Source organism: Lemur catta, chromosome 15 (assembly GCF_020740605.2).
Source record: "Lemur catta isolate mLemCat1 chromosome 15, mLemCat1.pri, whole genome shotgun sequence".
NCBI lineage: Eukaryota > Metazoa > Chordata > Mammalia > Primates > Lemuridae > Lemur > Lemur catta.
Window position 1 is genome coordinate 55410853 of NC_059142.1, and position 19608 is coordinate 55430460.

The 19608-nt window shown below is 57.6% G+C and overlaps 1 protein-coding gene across 7 annotated transcripts in view; it reads right to left on the reverse strand.

The window, feature by feature from the left end:
* Positions 1–19608, reverse strand: part of TBC1D16 (TBC1 domain family member 16) — a 67811-nt gene that overhangs the window by 39119 nt on the left and 9084 nt on the right. For 5 of the 7 annotated variants that reach the window (XM_045569984.1, XM_045569980.1, XM_045569983.1 and 2 more), the window contains exons 2-3: positions 17888–18127; positions 14039–14636 (exon numbers count right to left, since the gene is read on the reverse strand). In XM_045569984.1, coding sequence (XP_045425940.1) covers positions 14039–14636; positions 17888–18065 — 776 coding nt within the window. In that variant the 5' untranslated portion in view covers positions 18066–18127. Of the gene's footprint in view, positions 1–14038; positions 14637–14910; positions 15052–17887; positions 18128–19608 lie in introns of those variants that run through there. The other 2 variants (XM_045569986.1, XM_045569981.1) reach the window with 2 other exon arrangements.

Here is a 19608-nt window from a genome sequence, read left to right on the forward strand (position 1 = left end):
GGCTGACAAGGCTCATTTCCCCGACCTTCCACAGCCTTTGTGACGCCGGGAGCCGCAGTCCCAGGGGAGCTGCCTCTGCAGGAGCCCAGACTTCCTCCCTTCTGGCTCAGGAGGGCTGATGCCCTATTTCCTCCCCGGCCTGACACCTTTATTAGGAAGAGGCCAGCTTGGTGCGGAGCTTGTCAGTCCTTCGGAAGGGGGTCTATAACAGCATGGTCTCAAGATGAGCCACCAGGTGCAATGGCGCCACCGGCAGCTCCCTTGGGTGACACACTTGGCTGGTGCCTTCCGGAATCCCAGCCCAGAGCCAGGGTCGGGGCTGCAGCACTCCTCAGCAACAGCAATAAAACCCCCTTCCGACCTCCTCCTGGCGCCGCTCCCCACCAGGGACGCGGGAAGAGGGGCCTATGAGAAAGGACTGGCCAGAGAACGTTTTTTGTTTTTTTTTTTTTTTAAAACAAGCAGGTCACCAATCTGTACAGACCCACACTGGCCAATCCAGCGACCTTGAGCCACACGTGGCATCAGCACTTGAAGCGTGGCGAGTCTGAACTGAGCTGTGTTCTAGGCAGAAAGTCCACATGGGATCACCAAGACTTGGCAAAGAAACAGAATGTACAATCTCTCTCATCGACAACGGTTTACACTGGTCACACATTGAAACCACACTATTTTGAATACACTAAGTAAATTTAAAGATTAATTTTACCTTTTTTTTTTAACTTTAAAAAGTGTAGCTATCAGGCCCACATATATATGGCCAACTGATTTTGGACAAAAAGGCAAAAACACGTCAATGGAGGAAGAACGGCCCTTGCGACAGACGGCGCTGGACAGCTGGGCACCAAAAGGGAAGCGTGGCCTAAATAAAACTTTTAGGGAAATCACAGGAGAGAATCTTCAGGACCAGGAACTAGGCCAGGAGTTCTCAAACTTGACATCAAAAGCGTGATCCATAAAAGGAGAATTTAATAAACTGAATTCATCAACATTAAAGTCTTTTGCTTTGTGCAAGATCTTGGTGTGAGGATGAAAAAACACAGACTGGGAGACACGTGCAACCTGCACCCCCAGAGGACCATTTCTAGAATATGTAAAGGACTCCCAAAACTCAGTAGGAGAAACCTGCAGTAGAACACGGTCACTTTGGCTGGAAGAAACGTTTCACCAAAGAGGACGTATAGACGGCAATAAATACACAGAGGGATGGATGCCCAGTGTCACCAGCCGTCAGGGAAACGTGAGCTAAGCCACAGCGAGCTGTCACTACACGCCCGTCAGAATGGCTAAAAAAGAAAAAAATAGTGACAACACCGAATACTGGTGAAGATGTAGCAAAACTAGATACTCATAAATTGCTGGTGGGAATATAAAATGGTACAGCTACTCCAGAAACATTTTGGTAATTTCTTTTAAAACTAAACATACAATGGATCCTGACATGACCCAGCCCTCGCATTTCTGGGGATCCCTCCCAGAGAAATGACATTCAGGTTCAGATGAAACCCGCACATGGACGTTCACAGCAGCTCCCCTCGAGTGACAGCTGAGTGGAAACAGTCCGTTAATGTCCCTGCATAGGTGGGTGGCCAAATACACCGTAAGGCGCCCATGCCCCCGTGACTCCACAATAAAAGGGAGCAAATTCTTGATACACACCACCTGATGGCACTTACAGGGACTATGCTGGATGAAAAAAGGCCACATCCTATCAGATTCCATTTACATAAAGTTCTCATAGTCAGGGGTGGCTGCCAGGGTCAGGGCTGGGGCAACCACACCAGGGTGTCAGGAGGGAGCCCTGTGAGCCCCATGGGGGGGACCCATTCTGAGTCTCGATCGTGATGGTGGTGACAAGAAGCTACCACGATACCGCTGCAGGGGATTCTAGACACCACCTGTTACAGCAGCACGGGACTCTAGGTCACATGATACGGCTGCACGGGACTCTATGCCCAGGTGAAACGGCTGCACGAGACTCTACCCAGGTGAAACGGCTGCATGGGACTCTAACCACATGATACGGTTGCATGTGACTCTATACTACGTGATACAGCTGCACGGCACTCTATAGCCACGTGATATGGCTGCACGGGACTCTATGCCCAGGTGAAACGGCTGCACGGGACTATATGCCCAGGTGAAACGGCTGCACGGGACTATATGCCCAGGTGAAACGGCTTCATGGGACTCTATGCCCACGTGATACACCTGCACAGGACTCTATGCCCACGTGATACGGTTGCACGGGACTCTATACCCACGTGATACACCTGCACGGGACTCTATACCCAGGTGATAAGGCTGCACGGGACTCTATGCCCACGTGATAAGGCTGCACGGGACTCTATATGCACGTGTTATGCCTGCAGGGGACTCTATACCCACGTGATACGGCTGCACAGGACTCTACACACCACGTGATATAGCTGCATGGGACTCTATGCCCACGTGACACGGCATCATGTGACTCTATGCCCACGTTATACGGCTGCACGGGACTCTATACCCACGTGATACACCTGCACGGGACTCTATACCCACGTGATACGTCTGCACGGGACTCTATACCCACGTGATAAGGCTGCATGTGACCCTATACCCACGTGATAAGGCTTCATGTGACTCTATACCCACGTGATACACCTGCACAGGACTCTATACCCACGTGATACGGCTGCACAGGACTCTATACCCACGTGATACGGCTGCACGGGACTCTATACCCACGTGATACGGCTGCACGGGACTCTATACCCACGTGATACGGCTGCACGGGACTCTATGCCCACGTGATACGGCTGCACGGGACTCTATGCCCACGTGATACGGCTGCACGGGACTCTATGCCCACATGACAAGGCTGCATGTGACTCTATACCCACGTGATAAGGCTTCAGGTGACTCTACCCACATGATACACCTGCACGTGACTCTATACCCACGTGATAGGCTTGCACGTGACTCTATACCCACATGATACGCCTGCACGGGACTCTATACCCACATGATACGCCTGCACGGGACTCTATACCCACGTGATACGGCTGCACGGGACTCTATACCCACATGATACACCTGCACGGGACTCTATACCCACGTGATACGGCTGCACGGGACTCTATACCCACGTGATACGTCTGCACGGGACTCTATACCCACGTGATATGTCTGCACGGGACTCTATACCCACGTGATACGGCTGCACGGGACTCTATACCCACGTGATACGGCTGCACGGGACTCTATACCCACGTGATACGGCTGCACGGGACTCTATACCCACGTGATACGGCTGCACGGGACTCTATACCCACGTGATACGGCTGCACGGGACTCTATACCCACATGATACACCTGCACGGGACTCTATACCCACGTGATAGGCTTGCACGTGACTCTATACCCACATGATACGCCTGCACGGGACTCTATACCAACGTGATACGGCTGCACGGGACTCTATACCCACATGATACACCTGCACGTGACTCTATACCCACATGATACACCTGCACGGGACTCTATACCCACGTGATACGGCTGCACGGGACTCTATACCCACGTGATACGTCTGCACGGGACTCTATACCCACGTGATATGGCTGCACGGGACTATACCCACGTGATACACCTGCACGGGACTCTACCCACGTGATACACCTGCACGGGACTCTATACCCACGTGATACGGCTGCACGGGACTCTATACCCACGTGATACGGCTGCACGGGACTCTATGCCCAGGTGAAACGGCTGCACGGGACTCTATGCCCAGGTGAAACGGCTGCACGGGACTCTATACCCACGTGATACGGCTTCACGGGACTCTATGCCCACGTGATACGGCTGCACGAGACTCTAGACTCCACAGTGAGAGCTGCAGATTGTACCAACCTTTATTTCCTGGTGTGGAGAGCTGATTGTGGTTTTACCCAGATGTTACTACTCAGGGAAGTGGGGGAAGGTACATAGGACCACCCTGTACATTTTTTGCAACTTCCTGTGACTGTATGGTTATTTCAATATAAAACTTTAAAAAAAAATGACTAATAGACTATTTTAAGTTACAGATGTGGCTCATGTGACATTTCACTGGATAGTGCTCGTCTAGCCCAGGGGTCAGCAAACTGTGTCCTGAGGGCTAAACTGAGGCTGCCACCCGTCTTTGCATAACCCATGAACTAAGAATTTTTTTTAATGAATAGGCTGTATTTTTTAGAGCAGTTTTAGGTTCAAAGCAAAATTAAGCAGCGTACAGTGTTCCCATGTGCCCTCCCCAGTACACACAGTGTCCCCTATGTTAGCACCTTGCATTTCTGTGATACACTGGCCGTCACTGATGAACCCGTATTGACCCCTCGTTAGTAATTACTGACGCCCATGGTTGACATGAGGGCTCCTCTCGGTGCCCTGCAGTCTGTGGGTTTGACAGATGCACAGCGTCACGTATCCTAGGGAGTAGCTTCACGCCCTAAAAACCCTTCGTGTCCCCCGATTCCTCCTCTCCTCCCTGGAACCCCCGGCAGTTGCTGATCTTTTTACTGTTGCCATAGTTTTGCCTTTTCCAGAACGTCCTATGGCTGGGAGCGCGCGGGATGCAGCCTTCTCAGGCTGGCTTCCTGCACGGCCCACGGTGCGTTGCAGCGTCCGGCAGCTCTCCAGGGCTGGGAAGCGCACCTCTTCTTAGCAACAGACAGCATTCCCTGCAGGCACGCACCAGGGTTTGCGTCCCCATTTTCCCACTAGGGGACTCCCTGGCTGTTCCCATGTGGAGCATTTATGAATAAAGCTGTTAGAAACATTTGTGTGCAGTTTTTTTTGTGTGAAAGATGGTTTTGAACATTTTAAAATGTTGAAAAAAATCAAAAGGAGAAAATTTCATTTCATGACACATGAAAATCATATGAAATTCAAATTTTAGTATCGATAATAAAGTTTTCACAGAACACAGCCACACCCACTTACACATGTTGTGCAGCGGCTTTTGTGCTACAGGGTTAAGAAGCTGCAGCAAAGACCATTTGGCCCCAAAAGCAGAAAATACCTACCATCCGGCCTCCCTACCCACCGCCAGAACAAACAATTATGCTCCCCGACTTTGAAAGGCCAGGACAAAAGGAACCAAAATGATAACAGCAGTGTTGAGGGGGCAAAGCCAGGATTATTTTCCTGACTCCTTTCCCCTCCTTGCTAAAATGGGCACGGATCACGTTTGTCACCGTTAGAGCAGTTTCTACAGCTTCTTTGCTCGGGCCCAACCAACCTCTCTGGGGACTCCTACACAGACGGGATCTGCTCAGCCCTGGGGGCCGGCAGGCTAGGCCACGCCGGGAAACTGAGGCACAAAAGAGACAAGGGCTTCACAAGGGCCTGATTCCGTTGTGGTTTTCTGCTTCTTGTTTTAAGCCTCAGAGTCACTGTCTCGGCCAAGAACTCACGTGCCGTGACTTTGTACAGGTGACTTGAGCTCTGCCTCAACCTTTCCTAAAACGAGGTGATGCCAACATGGGCCCGGCACTTTTCTAACACTGCTAAGTGTTAGAAAAGTGCGACCTGCAATTTTTACCATCATGGTAACGATTACTGCCCACCTACTCTGTGCTTTACTCAAGTTGCCTTGCTTGGTTCTCACAATGGTTCCATTTCTCAGATGAGGTCATTGAGGCCCAGAGAGGTCAAGGCCACACCCTCGGGATGTCAAGTGGTGTCCAGGATTAAAGTGAGCACCCACAGAGCCTGTGCCAGGGTGACTAGTGTCCCCCCAAACTCATGCCCACCTGGAAACTCCAAATGTGACCTTATTTGGAGACAGGATCATTGCAAATGTGACCAGATTAGGATGAGGTCACACTGGGGTGGGGTGGCCCTAATCTGATGGCCGGCGTCCTCCTGAGAAGAGTGAAATTTGGACACAGAGACACCCGAGGAGACCACATGGAGACAGAGGCAGAGGCTGGGGCGACGCTGCCACAGGCTGAGGAACACCTGGAGCCACCAGAAACTGGAAGGGACCAGGAAGGAGTCTCCCCCGGAGCCCAGCCCGCAGCTGTCTTGATGTTGGACTTCCAGGCTCCAGAAGCATGAGGGACACGTCTCTCTTCCTTTGGGCAGCCCAGTTTGTGGCACTTTCTTACAGCAGCCACAGGACGCTAAGACAACACTTAGAACCTCTGGCAAACTGCTAAGTGTTAGAAAAGTGCGACCTGCAATTTTTACCATCGTAACGATTACTGCCCACCTACTCTGTGCTTTACTCGAGTTGCCTTGCTTGGTTCTCACAATGGTTCCATTTCTCAGATGAGATCATTGAGGCCCGGAGAGGTCAAGGCCACACCCTCAGGATGTCAAGTGGTGTCTGGACTCACAACCAGGCGTCTGACCACAAGCTTGCCCATTACAGGCCCTGCCAGGGCCCTGGGGCCTCGCTGGACCCAGCCGGCCAGCCCTGTCCCTCCCTAGACATCGAGTGTGAGCCAGACGGACGCTCCAGAGCCACCAGGCACTGTTCAGACCCAGCCCGAATTCTTTGGCAGCCCCTCCAAGCTCCCGGAGCTGGTGGCAGCTGCCTTCTGCTGGGCGCTCCCAGAGCTGAGGGCAGCCAGAGAGGAGGGCCGGGTGTCCGTCTGGCTGCCTGGCCTGGCAGCGAGACTCCCAGGGCAAGACTGTCCCGCAGCCGTTTCTAGACTGACCGTGGCCGCAGGCCAGTCCACAGGCTTGGACCTGCCAGCTGCCCTTCCTGTAGCAGCTTCCTTCGGACCCCCAGTGTCCGCCACCCTCCGGGCACGGGGGGGAGCGGCTAGTGACGGCCACCTTGACTGGGGGGAGTAAGGGGGAAGGAGAGACGCTGCACAGAGCCTGCCAAGTGCTACAGAAACACAAGGCAAGATTAGTCTTAACGAAGTGCAGAACAGATTGCAGGGTGTCGGGCGATGGGATGTTTTAAAGAAATAAATCTCAGCTCCCGGTTGCAGAAGCACAAACAAACCCAAACAACAGATCTTCGGAAGCTGCCAGCTTCCTGGCTGCCAGGCTGCTGCTGGGGGTGGGGGGATGTTCCTGGAGCATCCTTGGGGGACGGCGGGTGCTCACGGGTGTGCCAGGGTGCCAGTGTTGGCCCACGACTGAGCTCAGGTGTCTGGTCCTGAAATCTGGGAGGATCAGGGGACACAGCCCCCCAGCTCCCAGCCACTGCACCTCTGAGGTCTCTCTGGGACCCCTCACCTCTCACCTGGGTGGCGGCAGCAGCTCCTGGACCAGCTCCCCACATCTGCTCTCCCCACCGTACCCATCCCCGGTCCTCGCTGGCTCCCCTCCTCATCTTCCAGGGCCACATACTTTGTGTCCCCCACCTCCTGCCCCTGGTGCTTATTCCCTGGCCAGCTACTCTGACCGGGACACGGAGACAAGAGGGGCGAAGGGCATCTCCTGGTCCTTGTGACACCACTTCATTTCTTCCCTGACCCCCGGGAGTTTCTGTCACCTCTCAGGCCTGCCTGCTGCCCCGGTGGCTGGGCAGAAAAGGAATGGCAAGGCTGTCTGGGAAAACCACCAGCGACATGAAGAACCTGAGCAGGCTCGGGGGGACCCGGGCGGATGCCCCCCGAGGCCCTCTGGGCTGCACCCTGCAAGGACGCTGCAGGGGCGCTGCATCCCAGCCCACTGAGCTCACTCATTCTGGATCTTTCTTAGAGCTTGGGATTCTTCCCCGAGAGCCTCATTCCTGTCCTCTGTGCCATGTGGGAGGACAGGGGCCGTTACACCGAGTGATAGCGCCATCAATAATTCAGCCATTACTGCGATGCCCTGTTGTCAGAGAGCCTTTTCCTCCTAAAGGCAAAAGCACTTGTGATACCTTTTATTTCAGTCCCACATGCCCTGCGGGGGGCCGGCATCTGCTGGGTGGGCTGGGCGGTGGGGCAGTGACTCACCTGGGCCCTGCAGTCACCAGCACTGGCTGGCTCCAGCCTCTCCCTGTGGCTTCAGCGACCTGAACCCTCCTGCTTCCGCGGCCCCTCATGAAAGTGGGGATCAGAGGCGGCACTGTCGGGTCCTTCTTGTCCTCTGCCCCTCTCTCTCCAGCAGACTCTCGCGGGCCTGCTCCGCGCTGGGAGGGAGGCTCCCAAGAACGTTTCCTCTAGACCTCCGCTGGCCAACCCGGAAGCCCCTGTCACACGTGGCCATTAAAATTTAAAGTCACTGCAGATAAATAAAATTTAAAAATCCAGTCGCTCGGTTGTATCGGCCACATTTCTGATGCGTGACAACCACGCGTGGTGAGGGGCCACGGCACTGGCCGGCGTCCAGCACTTGAGGATGTTCTGCTGGACGGCGCTGGCCCACACACACCGGTAAGACCCAGCGAGGAGGCAACAGAGAGGGGCAGAGTCCCCGAAGTGTCCCACGCACGATACGCACGGGATCCACCGGCGCTCCCCAGAGGGAGCTCAGCCCCTGGGGCTCAGGGAGAAGAGTCTCTTCCACCTACAGGTCGGCTGCGGCCGCGGCGGGAGACGGCACACTCCAGCTGCAGGGAGCAAGGCCAGGAACCAGGAGGTTTGAGTCAAAACGCCCAGTGTTTGCGGGAGAGCACAAGGGGGAGGGCTGGAGGGCAAGGGGCTCCCAGCAGGACCCCCGGGCAGGCAGGCACATCGTCCACTCCCCCTCGCCCACCTGTGGCTGTGCCCAGCTCGCCTGGACCGGGCAGGCAGGAACAACCGGCCACCACAAGACGCCAAACCCTGAAGGGACACCACCTGGCCCCTTCCATAACCCCACATGCCACAATTTACGTGGGCCGCCACCCAGAGAACCCATGGCAGGAATGACAAGAGGATGCCATGAGAGAGAGCACAGCATTCATTTCCCGGGGAGAGGCTGACAGCCGTGGGACAAGGAGCCCAGTGGCCCGATGGCCTGGAACCTTCCTCATCAGCAAGCCCTGCACAGTGTGGCAGGCGGCCAGGCCGGGCCTGAGGGTGCAGTTCTACTGTTAGTAAAACTCAGTTTCCATCCTCAGATCAATATAATCACAGAATAACATTTCTGAAGACTGGGAAAAGGGAAAGAATGGGCTCATTGTCACACCGCGCTGACGCGCTGGCCCGTCCTCCTCTCAGCCTGGCCATTCACCCTGGTGGCCACACCTGCTGTTGACATTCATGTCGACAGCACGTAAAGTTGAAAATTCGGTTGCTCAGTTGCACTGGACACATTTCAAGGGCTCAAGAGCCACACGAAGGTGACAGCTGCCGAGAGAGGCGGTGCACGGCCTCGGTCCTGGCGGAAGCTCCGTGGGCATCGCTGCTCTGAGCCGCCCCTCACGCCTCAGGCCGCTCAGAGCGTAACCACAGCGCGTAAGCCCTGCTTGTCCCCTGCCCTTTTCGACACCCGGTTTCCCTGTTGCAGCACGGCCCTGACCAATGCTGTGCATTCTTCCCTCTGGTCGCACGGACGTGCTGAACCTCTTGGGGGTCACAGACCCTTGGGGAAGTCGGGGGCACCCCTCCTCTTAAACACGTGTGTGTACCCTGAGCATGCACACAGATGGGGGTGCCCGTGGGCCTCAGTGAAAACTCCTGGCTCCCTCGGATGAACCACGTCTGATGGACCCCCGCTCTGTTGTTGGGTATTTAGGTTCTTCTCTTTCTCTCCCGCTATAAAGAACGCCGTGATGAACATCTTCACGCACGTGGTTTCTTCCTCTCTTGCTGCAATTTGGTCATTTCTCAGGATGGGTCCAGAAGAGGCCCTGTGACCTGCACAGCAGGAGCTCTGCCTCGGTCCTCATCCGGGTCACCCACGCACACGCCCAGGCAGGGCCCGCGGACACCGTGCTGGCCACACGGGGGTCCTGTGCCATCACGCGCTCACCCCCACTGGCTCTTTAGACTGGACCGGGCGCCTTTCAGCACAGAAACCAACGACAGGATGTCCCCTGGCCCTGCCGGGAGGCCACCCTCCCTGCCACAGCCTAGCACTTGATTTCTGACACTGGTGGGCACAGGACCAAGACAGCCCAGAACCCGGCCCTGCTGGGGAAAGCTCAGGCTCTCAGGGCAGCCCGTGACAACGAGTCAGTGGCAACAGCTGTCCCCGTCAACCCGTCCCCCACGTCGGCTGCCAATATTCATTTGGTCAAGGACGTCCAGGCTGTCACTGTGCTGGGGGCTGGGCAGGTAGGCCCACCTTGCAGAAAGCAGGCCCTGCCCAGCCGTGGCCCACAGGCAGGACTCCAGGGGACACTGCCATTTCTAACCACCGGGCCCTTCTGAGAACTGCTCTCCAATCCCAGGGGGCCGTTCCTCCTCCCCGCCCGTCCCAGCCAGACGCGCAGCCTGCGCGCGCAGTTCTCCGGGTCTGCCACTAGAGGGGCCCCGCGAGCCAGCCTGCGGCTCTGCCCTCCTGGGGCCTCTTCCCAGTTAACCGGAACCTTTGCCCCGGGAGCAGCGACAGGTGCACGTGGGCCTCAAAGCCACTCCACACACACGGGGTAGCCGTGCTCTGGGGACCTCGGCCCTGACGCCGCTCCCTGCCCCAGTGCACAACCTTCATGGGGTGGGGGGTTCTCAACTCTGGCTGCACTTTGGAGGCCGCCCCCCGGGGAGTTCGCAAACCACTCACGCCAGCCCACCCGGTGATGCGGGTCCAACTTGGTCTCCGTGCGGCCTGGGCATCAGGATTGTCAAACGCTGCCCAGGGGTCCTCGTGGGCAGCCCGGCCGGAGACACCCGCTCTACGGTGTCCACCCCCGCCAGTCCACGAGGCGAGGGCGCCCTGGGAAGGGGGAGGGGCGAGGAGCGCCAGCTGTGCTTCCAGGGCCCACGATGTGGGGGGCCGAGGCCGCACCCCGGACAGCAAGCGCAAAGGAGCAAGGGATGCTGGGAAACGCAGATTCCAGGGCTGGCCCGCCCCTTCCGGAATCCACATCTGCTTTTTTTAAGCTCCCAGGGCCTGTCTCTCACACGGGTTATGGTTGGAGCCATTGCCACTCCACGTCACCCGTCACTCGTTACTTCTGCCCTGGGGACAGACCTTTTCCACATCACCCCGAGCTGAGGCACTCGCTCCTGGGAGGCAGGGAAGGGTCCCATTCATGTCCACTTTGTCGCCCACCAGGCTGTGCCTAACCGTGCTCAGCGAGCCGCAGCTGAGTTGGACCCATACGGGCCTGAAGGGCCACGTGGAACCGGCCGGGGCTCCGTGGCAGAGAGGCCCAAGAACGAGCAGCACCGACTGAGCCGCAGCCACGCGGTCAGGAAGCACCTTCTGCACCCTGTGGGGGCAGGCTGGGAGGAGGCGAGCACCCTGGCACCAGCCTCCCGTGGAGGACGCCCCCAGGCCCGGCTTGCTGACCGGGTGCCCCGGCTGGCGCTCAACCTCACCCCGACCAACTCTGCGAGGGGGCTCTCGGCCCCATTTCACCCCTGAGGCAGCCGAGGTTCGGACCCGGGGGGTAACTCTCAAGGTCACACAACTGGGGGTGAAGCCAGGATCTGAAGCAGATGCGTCGGGCTGGCAAGTTCCCGCCACCACCACTGCTCGCCTCCCAACAGCGGCGCACGCAGGGCAGGGCTACAGCGGGCCAAGTGGGAGAACAGAGGGCGAGCAATGAGTAGCCCCCTCCTCGGCCGGGGGGATGGAGGAAGCTGCCCCAAAAACCAGACACAAAGGCACTGCCCGGGCTGAACCTCACACACACCAGCTGGGCGGGGGGAGGAGGAGGTGACGCCCAGATGAGGGCAGCCAGGGCCCAGACACCAGGCAGAGACGGCGGGGCTGGGGAGAGCCGGGGAGAAGGCTGGACGGAGGAGTGGTCGGGCCTTGCCTGGCCCCCGGCCTCGGAGCCCCACAAGGAGATGAGGCTTCACCCTGAGGGGTCCCTGGCAGAGGCAACTCCACCACCACAGTGCAGGGGCGTGCAGACCCCTCAGCTGTGACAAAAATGTCTCCTGACACTGCCACAAGTGCCCTGGGGACAGAATCAGCCCCCGGTGAGAATCACTGTTCTGGAAGAACCTGGAGACACCTGGGCACTAGGTGTGTAAAAGCTGCCCCGGGGCGGTGCCATGTGCAGCCCCGGGAGAGGGGCCAGGGGAAGTGGAAGCGAGAGTGCGTTTTCCTAACCCAGAAAATGCACAGTAATGTGTTCATCTTGCAAACGGGGAAGCCGAGGCTCCAAGAAGATAAAGAACTTTCCATGGCTCACACCAACCAGTGGTGCCAGGACTCAACTCCCTGAGTCCCAAATCCGAGCTCCCTCCTGAGGAGCTCTCTGCTGGACAGAGAGCTGCATGGGCCAGGTTCTGATGCGGGTTCTACCACGAGGTCCTCAGCCCAAGACTGGGCCAAGCCTGCCACCTTTCTGGGGCACAGCCCTCCCTCCACCTGGGGCCCGGGGTGCACAGACACCTGCAGGGGCTGCCGCACTGCCCAAGTGGCACCGCTGGGGGGTGCTCCGGCCCAGCCGGGCCCCGGGCCAGGGCTGGAGTTTTAGCCCCAGCCTGGGGGTTCCCTGGCACAGCTCAGCGACTTCATCCAGGAACTGGCGTCCCCGGTGACTGCGAGCTTTTATCTGCACTCTCAAGTGCCTGAGACAAATGTTACCAGTTCACCCTCGGGCTTTAATGGGCTGAATCTTACTGAAGGGATGAAATCAGGAAGAATCCATCTCAAATGCATTCCTGCTGCAGCCAGCAAAGCATTCGGTCCCCACGCCCTGTCCCCGTGCTCCCTGGCTTACCTCGCTCTGCTGTGACCTTTTGTGCTCCAGCTCAGATGTAGCTGGGTTCAAACCCGGTCTGACTTAAGTCCTGGCTGGGTGACCTCCAGCAGGTCACTTACCCTGTCTGAGCCTCCCTTTCCGTTTCCATACGAAGGAGATAATATTCGGACCTCCCTCCCTCGCCGGGTTTGGGGTTGTTGAAAGCATAAGAACGTACAACCCACAGCACCGGGTCCAGTCCCAGGCAATGCTCTGACCACCAACGCGTAACAGGAGCCCGGCTCGTGGCGTGAGCTCAATAATTAATCACCTGCTCCCTGACTAATGCCAGCTCTTCTAATGTCCATTGCCATCGCCATCATTTGCCTGGAAATCTATCGGGCGCAAGGACTACAGCCAGAGTGTGGGGAGGGGCTGCAGAAGCGGGTGTGGCCCCACCTGGCCTGTGTGAGGCACTGCTCACCCACCTTGTCACACCCACCCCAGGTGGCCCCAGGACCCTCATGACACCCTCCAGGGGTGGGGAACCTGCAGCCTCAAGGCCACATGTGGCCCTGTACATCCCCAAGTACAGCCCCTCAACTGAATCCAAACTTCACAGGACAAATCCCTTATTGAAAGGATTCGTTCTGTAAATTTGGATTCAGCTAAATGGCTGCACTGGAGGACCCAGAAGGCCACATGTGGCCCCAAGGCCACAGGTCCCCACCCCTGCATGGGCTCCAAGGCCGAGGGAACCCACTGCAGGGCACGGGTTGAACTCCTGCTCCCCTGGCCCCACAAAGTGCTGCCACTGAGTCCCATCCCCCAGGCACTACAGCTCCCCTGGTGCAGGAGGGTGCATGCCACCAACATTCCCCCAGGACAGTGACCCCGCCTTGAAGATGCAAGGAGGAGAAAGGCTATGTTCCCAAGGGTCCCAGTGGGCCCGGTCACGTGCCTCGTGGGTTACAGGGTGGAGAGGGCCGGCTGGGGACCATGAGGAGCAGCCAGCCCTATAAATAACCCTATAATGCTGCCCAGGCCTCTGGGCATCTGCCTGGGGGCTGCCCCTCCGCCAGGGGAACAGAAGGCACTGGGACTCCTGGGGCCCATCCACCTGGCAGGGACTGTTTGGTCCCAGGTGAGGATGCTGAGAGGAATGTCACCAGCCACCTGGCTGGGGGTAAGGAGGGACACCGGGCAGAGCCCTGGCCTCGGGGAGGAGCCGCCAGCAGTCAGCGTCCTGCGCAACGTACTCAACCGGTTCCCACAGCCCAGGTCGGCCCTCAGGGGCCCACCCCAGAGGCCCCACGCCCGGGACCAGGGACTCACCTGCTGTCGCTTTCCAGAAATACGGAGCCGTGGCTGTCGGCCAGGGCCGCGCGGATGGGCGAGAGGCAGAAGGGTGAGGAGAAGGCATCCAGGTCCGAGTCGAAGGAGCTGTCCCTGCTCACCCCCTCAGCCGACAGCTCCAAGGACCCCTCCTTCTCTCCGGGCTCGGGCCGAGGCTCCTGCCCCTCCTCGGTCCCATCCTGGGAGCTGACTGTGGACAGGGTTCCCGAGTCGCTGTGGGCAGGCTGCAAGGCTGGAAGGGGGCTGTCCTCCCCCAGGCTCTTGGCCAGCTTCTCCCCGTCCTCCAGCGAAGGGCTGGGGAGCATGGCATCTCCGATGCTCTGGGCCACCGCCAGGATGTCCTCGTCTTTGGGGGTGGGCGGGGGGCGTGGTTCCGTGGGGGAGGACTGGTGCAGGCCCCCTGAGCTCTGGGTGCGCCGGCCCCGGGAGCGGGGTGCCTTGCGTACGGGGGAGCTCTCGGGGGTGATGTAGCGCAGAGCCTCCTCGTCCTGCCTCTGGATGCGAGAGTTGGGGACCCACGCCAGGATGAGGGTGGCGCCCAGCGTCTCATCCTTCTCCATGTACAAGCACAGGTAACCTGTGGGGGGCAGCAAGGCGGGCGGGTCAGCAGAGGCGGGAACTGCGGGCAGGGCCCTGGCCTGCTCCTCCTAGAGGCCACCCCTGTGCACACCAGCCGGGCTTGGGACCCAGCCCCGCCCCAAGCAAAGCCCCAGAGAGGGGCACAGTCAGAGTCCACGCACACTTCCAGCAGAGCCGGGGGAGCTGGTCCCCGAGGAACGGCCTGTCCCGGGCTTTTCCAAGCACGGGGAACTGTACTGGGTCACGGCACCCACCCTGGCCCCAGGGCTCACCCGGCTGCGGCAGCCTCCACTTCTGGGCAAGCCCAGCTGCACAGCACTGGCTGGAGAGGTGGAGGATGGAGACTTTATTCTACGTCACAACAAGAATACATCCCAGCGGGGTGGCGTCCGGGCCTCTCCAATCACCTGTGGCTGTAGGGTATTTCTTTTTTTTTTTTAATGTGGCTTTTTGGGCGAAAGGGCCACCTCTGAAGCTGGTGGATGAGCATGGACGGCGAACACTGGGTTGCTGGTGAGGACGGGCAGGTGTGATCTCTCCCAGGCCGGCAGCAGTGGGTGGGCCCCGGGTTTGGGGGAGGGGGCATTTCCTCACGCAGCACCAAGCCCTTTCCGGATACCCAGGCGCCAGCCCCGCCCCCTCTGTGCTGCAAAGCCCCCGGGCAGGGGCTGCACCCTCCACCCCCAGCACCTGCTCAGCTCTGCCTCTGTTTCCAGCAGAGGGTGGGGAAGTCGAAGATGTCGGTCAGTTGTGCATAAGGGCAGCCTGAGGGCCAGGCCAAGCGTTCCCACAGCCCAGAGTCACCAGTCACACAGCTTTGGGACTGGTGAGGCCAAGACCTCACTGCCCCTCTGCCTCCCAGCGCCATAGGAAGCCCGCCAAAGGCCGCTGCTGTCTCACGCCAGGCCTTGCCCTAGAGGCTCCAGGCCCCTCCCATGGGGCTGTGCCACCCAGGGCCTGCACCTCCTTCCAGAACACAGTCCGGGACTCGGGCCCAGAACCCCCCGCCCACACGGCTGAGGCCCGAGTCCAGGGCAGGAAGAGCACAGGCTGCAAGAGGGGTGGGCTGACGGCTGCTCTCCTGCTCTGGGCCCTGGATTCTGCCCCTGAACCTGACATCCAGGTCACAGGAAGATACACCTATCAAGGCAGGAGGAGAGAGTACTCTCCTTAGGCATTCCATTAGCATAATTTAATCTTTTTTTTTTTTTTTTTTGAGACAGGTTTTTGCTACATTGCCCAGGCTGGCCTCGAACTCTGGGGTTCAAGGGGTCCTCGCATCTGGGCCTCCTGAGTATCTGGACTCCAGGGCTCCGCACCACTAGGCACAGCGGAACTTTTTGTCTTGTCTAGTAATTTATGTATTCAGAATTCTACTGAAACATAATTTGCATACAGTAAAGTGCCCAGATCTCACTGTAACTTATAACTTTTGTGAACTAAAAATTTTAAGGCTCGGCTGACTGAATGGACCCCCTCGTGGGCAAAGGAATATCCTAAAACTAAACTGCCTGCCAGGAAGAGGGAGGTCAGACATGCCTCATCATGCCCCCTCCCTTCTTGGGGACATCCTTTGTAACCCATTAAGGGGCCTAAGGGTATGCAAGACAAACCTGCAGGCCCTCAATTTACACAACAAATCTATGTCTGGTGGCTTATCTCTGATAAACAGCAAATATGTTAAAACATTCCAAGCCTTTAGACAAAGCTTCATGTCTTTAACCAATTACAAGCCAAAGAATCTTTAAATCCACCTATAACCTGCAAACCCCCCCTTCGAGATGGCCCACCTTTTTGGGCCAAACCAATGTATGAGTCCCACGTATTGATTTATGACTTTACCTGTAACCCCTGTCTCCCTGAAATGTATAAAACCAAACTGACACCCAGCCACAGCGAGTCCACTTGCTCAAGGCCTCTTGGGCGTGGCTCTGGGCCATGGTCCTCAAATCTGGCTCAGAATAACTCTCTTTAAAATTATTTTACAGAGTTTAGTTTTTTTTTCCGTTGACACTTTTAAATATTTCCAGGTCTGGTCTGGGGCCTTCTGAGCTCTTGCCCTGGGCCCATGCGGCAGGGAGGGGGCAAGTCCCTGTGGGCCGCAGGGGGCTGCAGGACCCCAGAACGGCCTGGCGGCAGGTGGGGAGATCCCGACAACCCAGGGAAGGTTCAGCGCCCCACCCCCACCACGACCCCTGCTGGGCAGCCTCTCTGAGCAGCGGGGTCCACCCCTCCCACCCCCATGGGGTTGTGGTGCAAATTAAAGCAATAGCTGGATAAAGCAACACGTTTCTTTGTTGCAAGTCACTCACATAAATGACAAGGGACCTCATAGGCCTCAGGTATCACTAACCCATCTTTTTGGTCCTCCCTTGGGGACAGGAGGGCCTGCGTCCAGGGGGGAGCCAGACCCATCACCCCAGAGCCCCCTTCTGAGAGGACAGCTACAGTTAGTTTCACATTCTAGAAAAAAAACCCAAATGCACTCATCTTTCTTATGTGCTAGGGCCCAGGGCCTAGCATGTCCTGGCTCAAATGTAACCCGGGCCCTGCCGAAACCAGAACAAAACAAAACAAAAACACATCATCCCTTTCTCTGTGGCTCAGCCCAAGAGAACAATGTCTCCGTCCCCACGGAGGAAGCTTCCCACTCCAGGAACCACAAGAACAAGGCCTGCAGGTGTCCCGGGAAAGGCTGCAGGTGACTGGAGCCCAGCACCGAGGGGCAGAAAGGCGCCTTGTCCATCTCCACCCTGAGCGCCCGGCCGGAGCTTTTTCCCTAATTTTGAAACAGTGGAACTCCAGGGCAGAGGGTAACTAAGAGCAGTGATTTCTGGGGGATTCCGGGCCTGGACCCCCAGCCCCACCTGACGCCGTCTGCTCTCACCTCGGCCTCTGCACCCAGAGGGGCGGGGCCCTGACGGCACGCGCAGGTTCCTAGAGGGGAGGGGTCCCACTCCCTCGCCTGGTGGGCAGGGGACTCTGGCCCCCACCTTCCAGGACCTCAGTGAACTTGTCAGTACAGTGTAAATTCCTTAAGCCATTCTGCCCCACCCCCTGTGCACGGGTCGGAGGTCACTGATGCCCCTCACAGGGAGGGAGATGAGGGCAGATGAAGTGAGACGGAGCCTTCCAGGCAGAGCCCGGTGACTGGAGAGAGATCAGCAGATCGGCTGGGCCCTCCCCAGGCCTGTGACCTTGGGTGTCCCCTCCCCAGGCCTGTGCCCTCAGGGGCCCTCTCTGGCTCACCTGGGTGGTGCTCCCCCAGCCCCTGCAGCCCCTCCGGCGGGTGCACGCAGACATTGTTCTTAGAGTAGATGATCTCACCATCCAGGACGGAGGGGGACCCGCTGCCACTGCCCGGGGTGAGGGTCAGGAGGTCGGAGGCTTTGGAGGAGGCCCGGCGAAGGAGGCGGCCCAGAGACATTGCTGGGCGAGTGTTTCCATCCTCTGCACGCTTAGGCCCAGGCGGGGCTCGTCAAGACCTGCCTGGAGCGGGAGAGAGAGGAGATGCTTCGAGCTCAAGGTCATGGACTCGTGCCGGGCATCCCTAGCACTGTGTTACACCAGTGGGCACCCAGCAGGTGCCGGTTAACTACAGGAAGGGGTCCTGCAAGCGCACAGCCATGTGCGGGGCAGGCCAGGGCCCCCGACTCGGCCAGGTCATTCTTTTGTCGGGGGAGCAGCCAGTGCAGCGCAGGATGCAGAGCCCTGAGCTGGGCCCACAGACTTCGCTCGCATTGCCCCAGGGAGAACCACTGGGCCAGAGGAACCGTGCCAAGCTCCAGGGCTTAGTTTCCGCTGGTGCCCGGACACGCGGGCCCCTCCTCCCTGAACCTCCCACCCTGCCCCACTGTGTGTCCCCCGCATCCTGATGCCCAAGGTGTCACAAATACCATCTGAAGAACCTGCGTTTACATACAATTCATCTGTTATAAAAGTAAACTACAAACAAAAGGATCAGTATCCAGAATACATAAAGACTCTTACAAACTCACTGGAAAAGGAGCAACATCCCACCAGGAAGAACACACAGGCAGAAAACCAAAGACCTCATAAACATAAATTCTCAGTTTCAAACAAAAATCCGACACCCAACAGACTGGCCAAAGCAGTTTTAAGTCTAAAAGTGCTGCATGCTGGAGGGGTGCGGGGAGAGGGCTCTCGCGGGCTCCGGTCCACTCCAAGGCCGGGGAGTGATCCGGCCACGCACAGCACAGGGCCGACCCCAGAAATCCCACTTCCAGGAAACCCTAAGGTGGTCAGGGGACACGTCCACTGAGGGGGACACGTCCACTGGGGGCGACCCCTTGGTGCACAGGTCGGCAAACTGTTCTGCAGAGGGCCAGAGAGCAACCACTCAGTGCTGCCCTTGTCGGGAACAGCTACAGACAACAAACAAATGGGCGTGAAAATTGACAGAGAGACACAGAAGCTAGAATTTCATATCATTTTCTTGTGTCACCAAAAGAAAAATCTTCTTTGGACTTTTGTCAGCCATTTTCAAAATGTGAAACTCGCCCTTAGCTCAGGGTTGTGCAGCACAGGCAGAGGCTGGGTTCGGTCCCTGGGCCGTGCCGGGCAGCCCGGCACAGACCACCCAACCACACCCGCACACTCTCTCTGCCTGTCCAGTCGCCTCCCGCCAGCCCCTCCAGGAAGCCTTCTGGCCACTCCCGGTCTAAAGGCTTCATCTCGCACTATGACATATGGTAACCAAGTTGTGAAACTTTTAAAAAAATCTCATGGCAACCTACACGTCAAAAACTATGTTGTCATTCCCATAAATCACCTGGAAAACCTATATCCTCATTCTAATAATGCTTCCGTTGTCCAGAATATTTTCAGAATTCAGGAATTACAAGGTCAGTTAATGAGTGATACAAGAAAACTAGTCTCCTATGCCTAGACCAGCCATGCCTGATAGAAATCTAACAGGAACCACATATACAATTTAAAATTTCCTGGTA